The following is a 16,060-nucleotide window of genomic DNA, read 5'->3' on the forward strand; positions in this document are numbered from 1 at the left end:
TTAGGGTCTCTTGGTCAAATCTTTAATTTTTTTTAACAAAAAACAAGCCTCTTCATTAGGATAATGAAATGAGACTAATGCTCAAAGTAAGTAAAAAACAAAAAGGAAATGAAAGTAACTATGGATCAGCGGGGTGCCCAGACATGTCAACTAGGTTGACACCCCCTTTGCACTAACAATATCTCCACTTCCAAAGAAACTTAAAGATCTTAGACACAATACAATATAAAGCAAACCTTTAAGAACTTTCAACCAAAAACAACTCAGAAACTAAGCAAACAAAGTACAAGCTTAGAACACAATTGCATAGAGCATAATAATAGGCTAAAGAGACGTCCATAGCCATGGTCTGAATTCCATGGAGAGGAAACAACACCAATTTAAGTTATTTTCTTTACTGGAATAAACAGCAAAAGCCATTGAAAGGGAGGACCAAAGAGAAGAAAATAAAGCGAGCTGTCTTAAGTCTGGAAAAACAATAGCCTGCCAGCACTGCCTTCACCGCATTACTCCAGTCCAGAGGAATTACTAAATATTCCTAAGTTTTGGACCCTTCGCATTGCTTTTTGCAAATATTCAAACACTTAACTTTCAATGAGAAATCTGCTTTAGTAATGTCAGTCTGAAAAATCCTTCATCCCACATTGTAAGAATGCCCGTGAAACTCCTTAAAGCTTCCAACAAAAGTCCCACCAACATCTTTGGAGCTCTAGATGCTTTTTATGAATGCTTTATTGAAGCCAGTCTCTTCTAGTTTCTTGAATTATTGCAAATTTATGAAGCATATAATTAGTTTCCTTAATTGATTATGGTTAGGATAAAAATATAATTGATTAATTTTCTCCATAAATGTTGTGGGTGTTATTTTTCTTACCCTCTGGAATTTATGTCCTTTAAGCATTAAACTCTTTTGGGAATAGGAATACATCTGTAATTTAAGCTAAAAGCTAAACCATTAGGATAAGCATAAACTCTTTTCATTTCATCAAAGAAACTTTTGTTTCCTTTACAAAAATAAATAAATAAATAAAAACAAAAAACAAAAAGATGTTTCCTTGGTGGAATAGGATTAGAATTAGTTTTTTTTTTTTTTTTTGAAATGGAGACAAACTTCTTTATTAATAACAACTCAAAATACAAGAGAGTTATATAATGAGCATAATAATAAAGCCTAGAGAGCAATAAGAGGGGGAGGATCAGAAGGTGCACTTAGACATCTCAACTAGGTTGACACCCCTTTAACACCAAAACATCATAACCCAATTAAAGCTAGAATTAGTTTCTTTGATCAATTAAGAATAAGATTAGCTTGCTGTTCAATTCTCTAAGAATAGGAATTGGAAAAAGATTGGTTTACTTTTCAATCCTCTTAAAACAGAGGAATTGGAATAGGATTAATTTGTTTTTCAATTGACTAAATGTAGAAATTGGCAGAATAGAAATATGATCTCCAAAAAATCCTTTCGAGAAATTGAAGTTTTGGTGCTGGGATTTTATTCCTCACTTTACTCCAAATGTGATGGAATCAGATCGATCCCATTCAATCTTGAATGGCTTAGAGTGACTAGGAACCAGGATTCTCAGCATGTGGCAAAATTCCCCCTACTTGAAACTAAAAGGGCTGTTCAAGGAGATAGAAAAATATTAAACTGCTTCAAACAAAAACCGTGACGAATTAGAATCACCAAATGTCGAAGCCAGGAACCTAAAAAATCATACTGAAGGTAAGTTCTCTTTCCCCTCTCCTCCATCCTCCCTCCTCCCTATATCCTCTTTCCTTCCGGCTGCCGGCTCTTTCATCCAAATATGGAGGTAGTTAGCTGCAAAGTCCTTGAGTCTCATTACTATACTGAGGGAAATCAGATTCATGTTGAAGATGTGGAAGCTTGTAGAATCTTGTCAATCTCCAGATTTCATCTAGAATGGTTGTTGAAGGCAGTCCCAGAATTATTAAGAGGGCCAGAGGAGAAGTTCTTTCAAAAGCTAGGTGAAGTGGATAGAGGTAGATCGAAAGATTCAAAATTTAAAACAGAGTGGATGGGTATTAAGATGTGACTTTTGGCTTTCATCAGGAGGGCATTCTAATATAAGGGTGTGCTTAGGGGTAAACAAACAGGGATGGAGATTCTTTCTAAATATGCTGGACAATTTATGTTCTAGGGAGAAACATATCAAAAAAGTCATTTGAAGCACATTCCCACTATTATGGAAAGCAATCTAAGTTATGTGGATAAAGTCAAACAAAAAAAGTGTAGTTGAAATTTTTCGCGGAAGACCTCCTATTTTTACTTTCTTCTGTTCTCCATTGGTGTTTTATTTTTGGTCTTGTTTTGAACCTTTTTAGTCCTTGTTGTTCTTTAGCTTTCACCTTGCTTTTGCCTTATTTGGATTTTACTCTGTCTTAATAGGGGTTTCTATGTAATATTTGATATACTATTGGATATGATGGGGCGCTAAGGAGATGTCAACCTAGTTGAGATGTCCACGTGCGCCTCTTGACCCCATTTTTTATTTCTTTATTTTTCCTCGTTATATAATTCTCTTATACTTTGAGTTCTATTTAATAAAGAAGCTTATCTCCTTTAAAATATATATATACACACAAATAACTTAGTATAGTAGTGAATCTCCGGTGATTAAAAAAGATATTTTCTTTTTATTTTTTAATAAACAAAAAAATAAAAATAAAAAATATAATCAAATAAAATAGATCTCTTACTGAATATCAAGACTTTGAATTTTTTCACTCCTCTGATTTAAATTGATGCCTCCAATTCCATCTCTTTCTCTAAAAAGTCCATCTGATCCTCCAAAGAATGCATCAAAAATTTCAAAGGGATCAACCTAAAAGAATTCCATAAACAATTTATATATGTATATAATTTGGTAAATTATTATTAACGACAAAACTTCTGAAAATATTTACAAATACAACAAAATATCACTACCTATCTATAATGGACCAAGATAAACTACTATCTATGTCTATCATGATCTATCGTGGTCCATTCATAGATAGACTGTGATATTTTGCTGTGTTTTGTAAAAAATTTGGTTCATTTTGCTATATTAGAAAATAGCTCATATATAATTTCACGAATGACGCAAATGCCAGTCAGCTAAATGCTAGCAATAATCTTACCCCTTGTGAATCACGACTCATTACACCATAGTCTCCCTGCACACCTGCCTCGCTGAGTTCATCATATAAATATCTTTTCTCATCATCTGATAGAACCTACACAACTACTCCATTATCACATGAATGCAAAGAAATGCAGGATCATTATTTTTCTTTTCTTTTTCTTTTTTATTTTAAAGAAGAGAAAACACTTTGAATTGAATTAATGAAAAGAGATTAATCTAAATCATTTCTAATTTCACATAGGAGTGAAAGAAAACCATAAAGCACAACAAAACTAACAATTACAAGTGAGCAAGAAAATCAGCAAATGACTTGAAAAAAGAACACAAGAACGAGAAAACAGAGGTATGCACTCTCCTCTCTCATTTCCACTCCTTTCCTTTTCTCCTATCCAAGCCTTCATCCATTCTCAGCCCTCCTGTATTTTGGCCTTTTTTCCAAGGGAAACAAAACTGTAATTGATATAATCTTTGATCTCAAATAAATAAATTTTAATTAATTAATTAATACTTTGATGATAAAAAAAAATCTGCTTTTATTCACTAGCAATTTGAGTGTTTTGAAAAGTTTATTGGGTAGAGCTCAAAACATGACGTGTGGATGGTCAATGGTTAACACGCTGACGTGGCACTTCTAGCAGTCAAAATTGATTTCATGACATATGACATGGTGACATGTGGGCACGTGGACCAATAAGATTATGAAACATGCCAATTGAGTGCAAACACGTGGCAGCCAGCTACTAGTTTTTTTTCAAACAGAAACAAGTCCCTTCATTGAATAAATCCAAAAATCTAAGTCAATCTTCTAGAGAGACTGTGAAAACGATCGAGTAGAGATACTTGCTGCCGAAAAGTGATGATATCCTAGAGGAAGATTTCAATAACCTGTGGGTTTTAACAAGATTATTCCTTTTGGACGAATGGAAGGACATCTCAACATTCCTAGAAGATTTGTTCCAGGTTAAAATCAATATCAACCCATTATTGGCAAACAAAGCCATTATTAAAGTTACCCAAGGGAAGTTAGAAGATATGATTTATTCACTAGACAAATTGTTTAATTACGGGAAATATCATCTCTTATTTGAATAATGGAATGCAGCCAAAGACAGCAGACCATCTCTTGAAGGGTTTAGAGGATGGTTATCAATCAAAAACCTCCCTCTCAACCTATGCCGAAGAGATATATTTGAAGTTATCGGGGCTTACTTTGGACGATTGGAAAACATAGCTTTAGAAACTCTTAATCTCATTAAGTGCTCTGAAGTCTGAAGCAAGAATTAGAGTTTGGAAAAGTCTGTGTGGATTTCTACCGACAACTATAGAATTGAAGAGTGGAACCAGAGATAATTTTTTTCATAATTTTGGAGATTTTGAACCGTTGGAAGTTCCCAATATTGTGCAAAAAGATTTATTTCACTCCTTAGAACTTCCCAATATACTAAGAATAGACCTGTCAATGCCTTTACAGCATATGATAGTGATACATGTAAAGCCAAAAATACAAAAATACAATCCTTTGGGCAATAAGACTAAGACCATGAAGAAGAATCCATCAGCGATGAAGTACGAAATGACTCCAAAGATAAGTCCTCTCTCCTCCATTTCTTCATTTTCTATTAGGATAGGGTCTAGGATTTGACGGCCTTTACGACCTTACTTGAACAGGATCTGTTCTATAGGTTGTACATATGTGTCCTTGAGTTCTAAGGATTTGACGGCCTTCAAGAACATTAGAGGAGTTTACTAACTACTCTATTCAGGATTTGTACTTGAATTGTGATAGACCCCCTATCATCCAAACATACAGTAAAAGAAAGAAAGACAATTAAGTTTGTTAGCAAAACTGTTAACAGAAAACTGTTATGATCAGTTAGCAAAGTAAGTAGGAAATCTGTTGAAGAAGTAGTTGAATAAGTGCATTATAAATAGCCATAGAACCCCAGTGAATAGATAGAGAAAATCTTATGAAGAAAGTCTTGTGTTAATTCTTGAAAGATAGAATAACCGAGAAAGAGAGGATTACTTCTTGTAATTGAGATTTGATATCAATAAAGTGTAATTGAATACCAGTGGTGTTCCATCACATTGGTATCAGAGCTGTTCAACCCTGGGCAAAAAAAGGAAAATGGCAAAGAAAGCTGAAGAGAGATTCGAAGCCATCGAGCAAGAAATCATCAACATCCAGACTGAATTACAGAGAATACCGATGCTGGAAGCAAAAATTACAGAACACTTAGAAAAGATGATTCACAGAATGAACAGAATCAACAGCAACTAATTTTGCAATATATCGAAAGCATGATGAAAGGACAATCAACAACACGTGAATCAGAGGAATCGACGAGTAAAGCGAAAACAAAAGTGACAGAATTGATTGATGAAGGAAATGAGAACGAAAAGAATGGAGAAGAAAAAAACAATGATCGAAGTAAATTCAAAAAGGTTGAGATGCCCGTGTTCAACGGTGAAGATCCAGATGCGTGGCTATTTCGTGCAGATCGCTATTTCCAAATTCATAGGTTGACCGATTCTGAGAAAATGACCATAGCAACAATCAGCTTCGAAGGACCAGCCCTAAATTGGTATAGAGCGCAAGAAGAGCGGGATAAATTCAAGGATTGGGCAAATTTAAAGGAACGATTACTTGTACGATTCCGATCATCAAGGGAAGGATCAATCTACTTGCAGTTCTTAAGGATCCAGCAAGAATCGAGCGTGGAAGAATATCAGAACAAATTCGATAGATTAATGGCGCCGGTATCGGACTTGCCAGATCGGGTGATCGAAGAGACTTTTATGGGTGGGCTTTTTCCGTGGATCAAGGCCGAAGTTGAATTTTGTAGGCCGACCGGCTTGGCCGAAATGATGTTATTAGCCCAATTAACGGAAAATCGGGAGAAAATTCGAAATGAAGCAAGTCTCAAAGGCTACAGTGGAGGTAAATACCCTTTTTACCCTTCTTCTATTTCAAAACCTAATAATTCAATAAGCGATAAAGGAAATACTACATTCCCGATGAGAACAATCACGCTGAAGTCGAATCCGATTGGGGAAACTAAGAAGGAAGGAACATCGAAGAGATTAAGTGAGGCCGAATTTCAAGCCAGGAAGGAGAAAGGTCTCTGTTTCCGCTGCAACAAAAAATATTCTCATGATCACAAGTGCAAAAACAAGGAGCAGGGAGAGATTTTTTGAAATATTCTCTGTTTCCGCTGACATTTTTTCTATTTTTGAAAAGGAGATCAGCTTCGTTATTAATTAAAACTCAAGGTACAAGAGAATTATACATTGAACAAATATAAAGAAACCAAAAAAGAATTAGGAGATGCACCCAAACATCTCAACTAGGTTAGCACCTCCATAGCCCCTCATCATTTCCAAGAATACATCAAAGATTACATTGAGACTTCTAACTAAAACAAAGTAATCCCCAAACAAGGCAAAAGAAAAGCTTAAACAAAATAAAATGAAAACTTAACAGTTCCAAAACTAGACCAAAAATAAAACTCAAATGGAAACATTAGGAAGCAATAACTAGGAGGTCTTCAGCAATTTCATCAAGGTTGAGAGTCTTGGCTTCACTGATTGAAGTAGCTTGCTCAATGTTGGTTTTTGTGTTTGGTCTGTGTTTTTTGGTTTGCCAAAGGGGAGTAACTACTGGGGATTTCTTTTGGGAACAGATTCTGTGGTTTGGAAGACTTCTTCGAGGTCCTCTGAGTATTGGATTGCATTGGCAAGATAGTTTTGAAGTAGCTGGTAGCATCTTCTTGGCGTTTTTCTTCCTCCTTTCATCCTCAAGCTTTGGGCGTGCAAGATTTTACATTTGAATGGGCTCCTTTTGAGAGAGATTTTAAGTTTTGCTTTGTATTTAGCTTTGTATTTAGCTTTCTACGGATGCATTGTCTTCAAGTGGCTTTGTTCAGCTCGTTAATTTTCTATTGGAATTCGTTTTTAGGTTGCCATCATTTCTATGTTGCCTAAGTACATTTTTTTTCTTTTTTTTTTTGTCTTTGATAGTATTCTCTCTTAGTTATTTTTGCTCTTAGTATAATACTCTTGTACTTTGAGCTTTAGTCTCATTTATGATCATTAATAAAGAGACTTGTTTCCGATTCAAAAAGATAATAAGCCATAAACCCTAATTTCCTTTTAACATTTTAATCATTAATTTTTTTAAAACAACAACAAAATATCTATTTGCTATATTCCAGAAATGAGAAACTACACATCAACCACAGCTTTTAAAAGACTAACTAAAAAAAATATGCGTAAATAAGTTCTCTCCCCTCTCTCCTCTCTCCTCTCTCCTCTCTCCTCCCCTCTCCAGCAGGGGGTTTCTCAGCATATCTCTCCGTTAATTCTTAAAGCACAACACGGAGGTTGTTAGTTGCAAAATCGATCAGTCACACTATTGCAATTGGAAAGGAAGATGTTTGCTTTATCGAAGATGTAGAAGCCGACAGAAGCATCTTTCTTTCTGATAGCCAACTTAGATGGACCCAGTCAGTAATAGCCGATTTACTCAAAATTCCGGTGGACAGCCATTTTAGGAAATTCGAGGACATCGACAGAGGAAGATTGAGAATTTCGAAGTTTCAAGCTAAGTCTGGATGGATTCTAAGTTGCGATCATTGGCCATATTCAGGGGGTCTTTTCAATATTAAAGTGTGCTTAGGAAAATATCTGCAAGGTTGGAAGTTATTTTGTATGATGTTGGACAAAATTTGTCGAAAAATTGGATTTTGATAGATGGCATTCTGATAATATCTCCAAGATCCCTTCTTCGAAAATGAGAGGAAAATTAAGTTATGTTGAAATGACAAAATCTAGTCTTTCTAACTCCCCTACTCCAAGGTCCAAATCCAAGGAAATCGGTCAGATTCCTAGTCAAAACAGGAAGCTTCGAGTGCCCAACCATTCTTCCCCTCCAAAACAAAAGCATCAGTTGATTAAGAACCATGAAGTTGTGAAGGTCAATTTTGAAAATCTATGAATTATATCAAAATTATTTGTCTCAGACGATTGATCCGTAAGAGGTTGGAAGTCTTTCCAAACGAAAATTGTTATAAATCGTCTTTGTGATGAGAATGCCCTCATTAGCATTGACCAAGGATCAATATTAGACTTCATCCGTGAGGAAGGTAAATGGCAGACGTGGGGGAACTTTCATCTCAAATTGTAAGGTGGGATAACCTCAAACACAGTCGGCCACTAGTTCAAAAAGACTATGGCAGTTGGCTCAAGATTAAAATCCTCCATTTGGATTACTGGTGTAGAAGTACCTTTGAGGTTATTGGGGATCACTTTGGAGGTCTCACGGATATAGCCTCTGAAACTTTGAACTTAACCAACATTAGTGAAGCCCAGATTCAAGTTAAGAAGAAATTATGTGGTTTTGTGCCGTCCACGATTGAAATTACTAACCTAAAAAGGGAAAATATCTACCTTCATTTTAGAGATTTTGAATTCCTAAATCCTACCGGTCCCTCCAAAGTTCCTTCCTTATGGGATGAATTTAAAAACTATATTGATTGTTGAAGAGTTAGAGATGTTTTGCTTGATGAAGATATTGATCCTTCTTCCTTCCCCTCAGCCCGAAATCAGTGTTTGCAGTTCTTCCCCGAGGTAGAAATTCATTTGAAATTCTTAAGAAATTTTTGGCCATCCCATTGACGTTGGATAAGAAGACAGTGGCCGACATTCAGTTTGAAGGGGAATTAATTACACCGGCAACTGAACAGGCTCCTAATTTGAATTTTGCCGAAACCAAGACTAACAGCTGTTGCAAAAAGGCAGTGGGGTCCACTTCTATTAATCCAACTTTTGAAATTCTAGTAGCCAAAGAGTCGTTTATGAGTCATCAAGTGAGAGGATTAATGAAAAAATGGCCCACTTTATTTCCAATAAGAGTAATTATGAATTTTGTCCAAAAGTTTCTGTTGATAGCTCTAACACTTTTTAATGCAAAAAACATTTCAGATGGCCTCAGAAACGAAAAATTCAAATTTCATTAGTGCATGGGCCCATCTTTTTCTAGATTATGGAATTTCCAATCGTTTCATATGTGCCAAAGGAAGTAAATCCTCTCAATCTCCAAAAATTCTCAAACATTATATCTACAAGCAAACCTCCTTCAACAATGTTTGGACTGCCCTACTAAAATCAGAATTAAATGGGGTTTGTGACCTTAAAGTTTCCCCTTTAGACTCTCTTTGGATTCATCCCATCAAGCACTCCATTTCCGATAAAAACCGAGATCTGCTGGAAGTATACAGCTCTAAAGTTCAGGCCCGTTAATGCTTCATTAGGTCAGTAAATGCAGATTCTACTTCTGAACTTTTCAATTTTTCTAAATCCACCATCACTAACACAAAGGCTTCTATTCTATGAGGCTCCCCCTGCAAAGCAGATTATTCTTTCAAGAACCAACTTGATATTTCTTCTCCATTCAGTGTTAGTAGTAAAGAATCAGCTGGTGCTTTCAGCGCATTTGACCTTAAATTAGACTCGGAAATTGAAGGGGTGGATATTAATGCTCTGTTTAATGATGAAGGCTTCTCTCCAAATAAAGTTCCCATGGATCTGCCAAAATATTTGTTGCCAATAGTCAATGATTGTGGAATTACTTTGGCTTAAATTAGCAGTTCAGCCCTCCATGTTGTTAGTCCCCCAATTTTATTCCAATATAGTAAGAGAAAGCAGAAAGAGAAGTTGGAGAGAATGTTAATGTTTCGTGCAACTCATCTTTGGAAGTCTTCGTTGCAGAAACTTTGGCTGCCTAATATTTCTCAAATCCTATTCTTTGAGATTATCTTGTTCATCATGAATCGTGTTATGGTTGAAAAAGGTGATGAAATCTCTTAGAGTGGCTTATGGAAGAATTATTTTGGTGAATACTTTTATACTTCTGCACACATGGGGGATGTATTTTCATTTGGAACATTAATCTTTGTCTCTGAAGTTTCAACATGGGGTGTTGAGGTGTTGCAAAAGGAAGTACAACCTTTTGCTGATGTTGATATTTGGAAAGTTTTTTTCAGGCCTCTTCTCGGTTTTGGACTACTTTGGCATGATAGCTTTGAGATAGTTGGATGCTTTTCTTGCTAGTCTCTAGATTCGAATGTTTCCTTTCGAGAGAGTTATTTCGTTATGCTTTGTATTTAGATCTCTTCATTTTGGTTCTGTTTTAGCTTCATATTTCTTTCGATTTCACCTTTTTCGCTTGTTCTTTGTGATTGTTTTGTTTTGGTCTTTTTTCCTTGTATTGGCTGAGATCATCTTTGGGCAGTTTGTTTTGTAGTTTTTGTTTTTTCTTTTTGCTCTTAGTATAATTCTCTTGTACATTGAGCATTAGTCTCATTTTCCATTATTAATAAAGAGGCTTGTCTCCATTTAAAAGAAAAACTACATATCAACCTCTTAAACATCAAGAAGTAACTCGACAAACAAGTTGAAAGATGAGAAATCAATTAGAAAATCCATAAAATGATTAAAAAGATTAGATATAGATATACACAATTACACAAGGTATTGATGCTCAAATGAGAGTCTTGATTCTCACCTCATAGGCAGCACTTATCTCTTTGAACCTGTCTTCAGATCCAGGTTCCTTGTTCACATCTGGATGGTACTGTTCGAATAAAAATAAAAGGGGTTGGGGGGATAATTAAATACAAAGTAGATGCTCATGGGCCGATACCATGAGGCAGAAAACGAGATTCCCATTTGAAAAAGGACAGAGTAACTTTAACTTGTATACCTTTACCAAAGATGAAGAAGACAAAGTTTTTTTAAAAGAAAACAAACTTTACATCAATATAATGAAAAAAGGCATCTTCCAACCCTTTTTAAACCATTTCCAAAATGCTTTGTTAGAAGAAAGAGGTTGAAGGAGGCCTTTTCGAAGACAACCCCATTCCATGCCTATTCCATGGGCTAAACTTTGGTACAACACCACATTCCATGCCTCTTCGAAGACAACCCCATTCCAAACTGTTTATGGGAGATCCCCACCCCCTATCGTCTCTTATGATTAAAGAAAGACAACAAATTATAGTACTAATCAATTGTTTAAGAAGAGGGAGTTGATAGTTAAAGCGCTAAAGGATAATTTTGTTTTGGCTCAAAATCGGATAAAAAAGCAAGCGGATCTACACTGAAGGGAGATGACCTTTCAAGTAGGTGATGAAGTGTAATTGAAATTAAGGCCCTATCGACAAAGATCCTTAGCAAAAAAGAGAAGTGAGAAGCTTTCTCCTAAGTTTTATGGACCCTACATAATCATGGAAAAATTTGGAGAAGTGGCATATCGCTTGGAATTACCAAGAAAGCATGTATCCATGAGGTTTTTCATGTATCCCAGCTGAAGTTGAAATTCGGTCAAACTCAAAAGGTCCAACATTTCCCCCCATGTTGACTTTAGAATTTGAATTGCAGCTGAAGCGAGAGGCAGTTCTAGGGATTAGATGGAATAGAGAAATGGCCACAAACGAGTGGCTTGTCAAGTGGATGAGGATGCCAGACAGCTAAACGACTTGGGAGGAGATGTCAGCAATTTCCCTCATTTCACCTCGAGGACAAGGTGAGTTTCAAGCCGAGCGGTAATGTTAGACCCCGATATTATACACATACAAGAGAAGGGGCAAAAAGGGGAATAACACAGAATACAGCAAATGAGGAGCTGAGGAGAGAGGAAGTAACACTTGAGGGCCACTGCTGTGGTGGGTATTTATATGGAATGTTTAGGGATTGATGTTTTTAGGTTTCGTTTTCTGTGAAAGCTGCTGTAGGATTTATTAGGAGAGGTTTCCAGCCTTCTCGATGGAACTAAGTTTGGTGTTCTTATTGTTTTTATCATCCTTGCTTATATTCTTGACTGGTTGTAGACATTTGGCTTGTTATTTCAGTATATTGTAACATAGTGCTGCCTCTGTTGAGATTTTTCTGAGTTTCAGGTTTGGAATACACGTGTAGCATCTGAAAATTCAAATATCTTTCAAGTCTCTAGTTTCTCATTACCCCGCCCACAGTGCAGTTCCATTCGATTTTAAACCCTCTAATTCGCTTTACTGGGGACCAAGAAGCCCCGTAAAAATCAAGAAAATACTAATAGCAGAAAACAAAACGGAAAATACCTTACGAGCGAGTTTCTTATAGGAGTTTTTTATATCCTGCAATGTTGCATTCCGGCTAACATTCAACGTCGAATAGTGATCAGTAGCGGCGGCCCTTGTTGCTCCTGCACCACAATTTACAAATGTTAAGCGACTTCTGGTTTGAAAATCCCTCCTCCTTAGTGGACCAAACAAGCGGGAAAATCCGGAATAGTTTGAGCTGGAACCGAAGTAGAGATTAGGTTGATTTGGAAAATGTAACATGTTTGGAATTGCAGATAGAGAAAGTAGTCGAAATTTAGGTGTTAGGTTAAGGTTCGCATTGCAGGGACTGCAAATACCATTGGGTGGCATTATTGCTCGTGGCTGAGTGTATGACTTCATGGAGGCGGGGAAATTCCCAAATATAGTCAAAGAGGAAAAGGGCATTAGGGATGAATTTCGGTTCGACAGACAGACAAATGGAGCAACTAAAACGGGGAAAATGAAATTTGCAAAATTAGGATTTTAAACCAGAGATGGATTTTATTAAATAGTTTTGATATTTTGTTTTTTTCTAGTATCTTTTTTAATATAAAAAAGTAAAACGGAAAAAGCAGCCAAATCTATCGATGATAGGAGTATATCACTAATAGACCATATAGCAAATGTTGGTCTATCACCGATAAACCATGAGAGTTTATCAATGATAGAAGTCTATCACCGATAAATTTTGCTATATTTGTAATTTTTTAAAAATATTGCTACATAATTAATAATTATTCTAAAAATTGTTATCCATTATAATTACCCTTTAATAATTAAGAATGTGAAAAAACTCGATGCATTTAATTAACTTGCAACTCAGCGAAGGAAGAAGTAAAGAAGTTTCAGTATTATAAATTTATAATATAAAACATAATTATGCGATCTATTTAATTAAAATTTCTCCTTTAAAATTATGGAGAAAAAGATCTTTATATGCAAGAAAGCAATTTGGTGTAATGAGTCCAAAGACTACTATTTTTTGCAGCTCGCCCTAGTGGTCCCTTTGGAGGGAAAAAAATAGTCCGTTTGTTATTAGGTTTTCCTTGATTGCAATATAGGAGTATAACATACTTCCTATTTAGGGATCTTTCGAGGGTTTTCCAAACAGGAGGCTTTCATGAATTTGAATCGTAGCAACATTTTGGGAGATTCATGATCGACCTTATAAATATCATAGTCTCTCAATTAAGTGGGGAGGGGTGTCTATCAATAACGGTCTCTCAGATTGTATATGGCTGGGGCAATGACATGTCTTTGACCAAACCGCAAAGCAAAGCGTTATCTGGGATGTTGTATTCGTCTCTAAGGGAGCGAGCTGGTGATTGAACACTGAAGTACAGCTGTTGTCCCAAGTAACGATTTTCTGTCAACTCAGACCTCAAGTTCCACATTCCAGCATTGTCTAAAGTAAGAAGAATAGCTCCCCATGATTTAGGAAAAACTTGGATTGTATGCCTGCTCACAGCGTCTAGAAGATTGTAATTCTTTCGCTTCTCTGGAGACCATCTCCCAGGCTCAATGCTGTGTGAAATATAGAAAAATAATTCATTAATGTGTAGAATGTATATATATATACATATTTTTTGTATGTTTTAATTATTTATGGTCATTGATACTTACGCAACAGCAAAGAAGGAGTAGCCATCTAAGTGCCATGACTGGAGGCTCTTCTCATGGTTCTCAAATATAATCTCTACAAAGTTGCGAAAAGTTGCATTAACAACATTAGGAGCAATAGTCACAGTGTTTGCGGTTTTTGCCGATCCTTCATCAGAAATTGTATCATACTTGAAGACCTTATCAGCAACTTCGAAATATTCTGCAAGCTTCAATGGAGTTTCAGGGTCAATATGAGAGACTCCATTGATGGCATATCTCAACTTACCATCAACGTTAGTGGCAGAATTGACTATCTTGATGGTGCGAGTAATGTTGATAGAACCATAGTGATATGAGCCTTGAGGATTGGGCCTAGCAGCATTGGCAGTAAGGTTCCAACGAAAGGTACGAAATTGATTGAGAGACCAAGCCCAACCCCTTGGTGCCTCAGGAATTTCAGGAGAAGCAGGGGCCTTTCCGTTGGTGTATCGAACAATTCCTTTACCAACAAGAATGTTCTTAGTGAATCGACTAGATGCAACCATATAATAGTCTCTAGGGTCTTGGTCGGCTGTGACTAGCACGGAAAAACATTGTCCCACATGGACATCAAGTGATTGGTAAACATTTTGGACAGTATGGGAGCCTTCCATCTCTACCAACTTCATGGTGTGGCCTTGGATCCTAAAGTTAAGAGATGTCTTTAGTCCAACGTTGCATATTCGGTACTTGTAAGTCTTTCCAGGATTCATGGTGAAGAGTGGCTCATCAGTTCCATCACCCTTTGCAATCTTTCCGTTAATTAGGACCCCATCGGGTCTAGCAATGGAGCGACCACTGTCCAAGAACTTCTTAAGAGTGGAATAGCTTTTGGTGTACCAGTCACCAATAAGCACTGTGTAATCATCTTCAGGATCGACATAAGGAACAGGAATGAGTAAACGACTGTTCACTCGAAGGCCGCCGAAGGCTCCTCCAGCTCTGTGCATGGCAGTTGATGGGTAGTAGAAGAAGCTTCCGATTTGATCCTTAACTTGGAAATGATAGGTAAAGTTTGTGCCTGGTGGGATTGGGCAATTGGTTCCAAGTAGTCCATCCTGCCACGAGTTCTTTCTATGCTGAATACCGCTCCTGCAATCCCAATATTTAACTTGTACTTTTTATCAAGCCATTAACGAAGAATAAATATATTTATAATTACGTGCATGTAGATGTAAATATAATTAATATAATTACTATACCAATGTAGAAGGAAGGGTTCATCGAGATTATTGAAGACATTGATGACTAGGTTATTGTTTGTTGTGGAGTTGATATTAGGTCCGGGAAATTGACCGTTGATGAGAATGCCTTGCTGTGGAACACCCAAGGGAGAGATGGTGCCATAGGTGACATTCCACGTGAAGAAGAAATAAGGATCTTCACCCCTAACGGTTGGCATTGCTGCAACTAAGAGCAGGCATAGCAACAAGGTAAACGTCAACCTAGCCATATGTATCCCTCCCCCTTCTCTTTGATATTTTTTTTAAGTCACTGCTCTTTTTCCTCGAGCAGGTTTTTACCCGCAAAATCTCCCCAATAATTCAACAAGATGGGTTGTTATCCGTTCCCCAATGGCCAACCCATCGATTCCTTCGTTTATATATACGTTTAGGGCCAACTTCTCAACCATTCAAACTGCTAGTTTTTCTCTTACCTTTTATTGCCTTGCATATTCCCCTAAAAATAATAGCCACATCCCTCTCAAACTCCAACCAAAAAGTTACTTAATTTAGAGGGTTGACTCTCCATAATATACTGAGTCCAAAAACCCATACAAAGTATATATTTTACTATACTGGGTCTTGCCTTAAAATGGCAAATTATTTTATTCTTCAAAGGGGATAAGTTACGAGTGATTTATAACATTTGGTTTTTGGTAGTGTATTTTATAAATGTAAGCTTTCCGTCCATGCGATTCTTGTTGATCTGTATACAATATTGGACAAAAGAATAAACTCCATTTAAACTTCTTTTACTATAAGTTAGCTCTGAATTCTGATTGTATTGGCAGATGACATTTTTAAAAAAGAAAAGAAAAGAAAAGAACGGATGAGAAAAATGAAGAATGAAAAAAATAAAGAAATGTAGTAGCAAAATCCACTACTCTCTCATTTTGGAAAATCTGAACT

The 16,060-nt window shown here is 36.4% G+C and overlaps 2 protein-coding genes and 1 long non-coding RNA gene across 7 annotated transcripts in view; all 3 read right to left on the minus strand.

Moving 5' to 3' along the window:
• The window catches only part of LOC103484140 (uncharacterized), a 29,241-nt gene extending 16,493 nt beyond the window's left edge, over positions 1 to 12,748 (minus strand). For 4 of the 5 annotated variants that reach the window (XR_001762154.2, XM_017043986.2, XM_008442271.3 and 1 more), the window contains exons 1-4: positions 12,285 to 12,747; positions 10,712 to 10,780; positions 3,143 to 3,238; positions 2,720 to 2,844 (exon numbers count right to left, since the gene is read on the minus strand). Coding sequence is in view for 4 of the 5 variants with exons in the window: in XM_017043986.2 (XP_016899475.2) it covers positions 2,720 to 2,844; positions 3,143 to 3,238; positions 10,712 to 10,780; positions 12,285 to 12,692 (698 nt within the window). In the remaining variant the exon portion in view is untranslated. Of the gene's footprint in view, positions 1 to 2,719; positions 2,845 to 3,142; positions 3,239 to 10,711; positions 10,781 to 12,284 lie in introns of all 5 variants that reach the window. The other variant, XM_008443049.3, reaches the window with a different exon arrangement.
• On the minus strand, positions 65 to 2,648 carry LOC127144363 (uncharacterized). Its single transcript, XR_007816026.1, has 2 exons — positions 875 to 2,648; positions 65 to 757 (listed from the first exon to the last, which is right to left on the minus strand). It is a non-coding gene; the product is annotated as an uncharacterized LOC127144363 (long non-coding RNA).
• A 428-nt stretch (positions 12,749 to 13,176) lies between the features above and the next one.
• Positions 13,177 to 15,549, minus strand: LOC103483330 (L-ascorbate oxidase homolog). Its single transcript, XM_008440314.3, has 3 exons — positions 15,131 to 15,549; positions 13,911 to 15,020; positions 13,177 to 13,811 (listed from the first exon to the last, which is right to left on the minus strand). The coding sequence occupies exons 1-3, from the start codon at positions 15,379 to 15,381 to the stop codon at positions 13,511 to 13,513; spliced, it is 1,662 nt and encodes a 553-aa protein (XP_008438536.2). The 5' UTR covers positions 15,382 to 15,549; the 3' UTR covers positions 13,177 to 13,510.
• Between the last annotated feature and the right edge of the window lie 511 nt (positions 15,550 to 16,060).

The sequence above is a fragment of the Cucumis melo genome, chromosome 12 (genome assembly GCF_025177605.1).
Source record: "Cucumis melo cultivar AY chromosome 12, USDA_Cmelo_AY_1.0, whole genome shotgun sequence".
NCBI lineage: Eukaryota > Viridiplantae > Streptophyta > Magnoliopsida > Cucurbitales > Cucurbitaceae > Cucumis > Cucumis melo.

Coding starts and splice junctions, on each gene's coding strand:
- LOC103483330 (XM_008440314.3), bottom strand. CDS start 15,381: ATGGCTAGGTTGACGTTTACCTTGTTGCTATGCCTGCTCTTAGTTGCA. Junction 15,021..15,130: donor GAACCCTTCCTTCTACATTG/GTATAGTAATTA, acceptor TTGGGATTGCAG/GAGCGGTATTCAGCATAGAA. Junction 13,812..13,910: donor TACTCCTTCTTTGCTGTTGC/GTAAGTATCAAT, acceptor TATTTCACACAG/CATTGAGCCTGGGAGATGGT.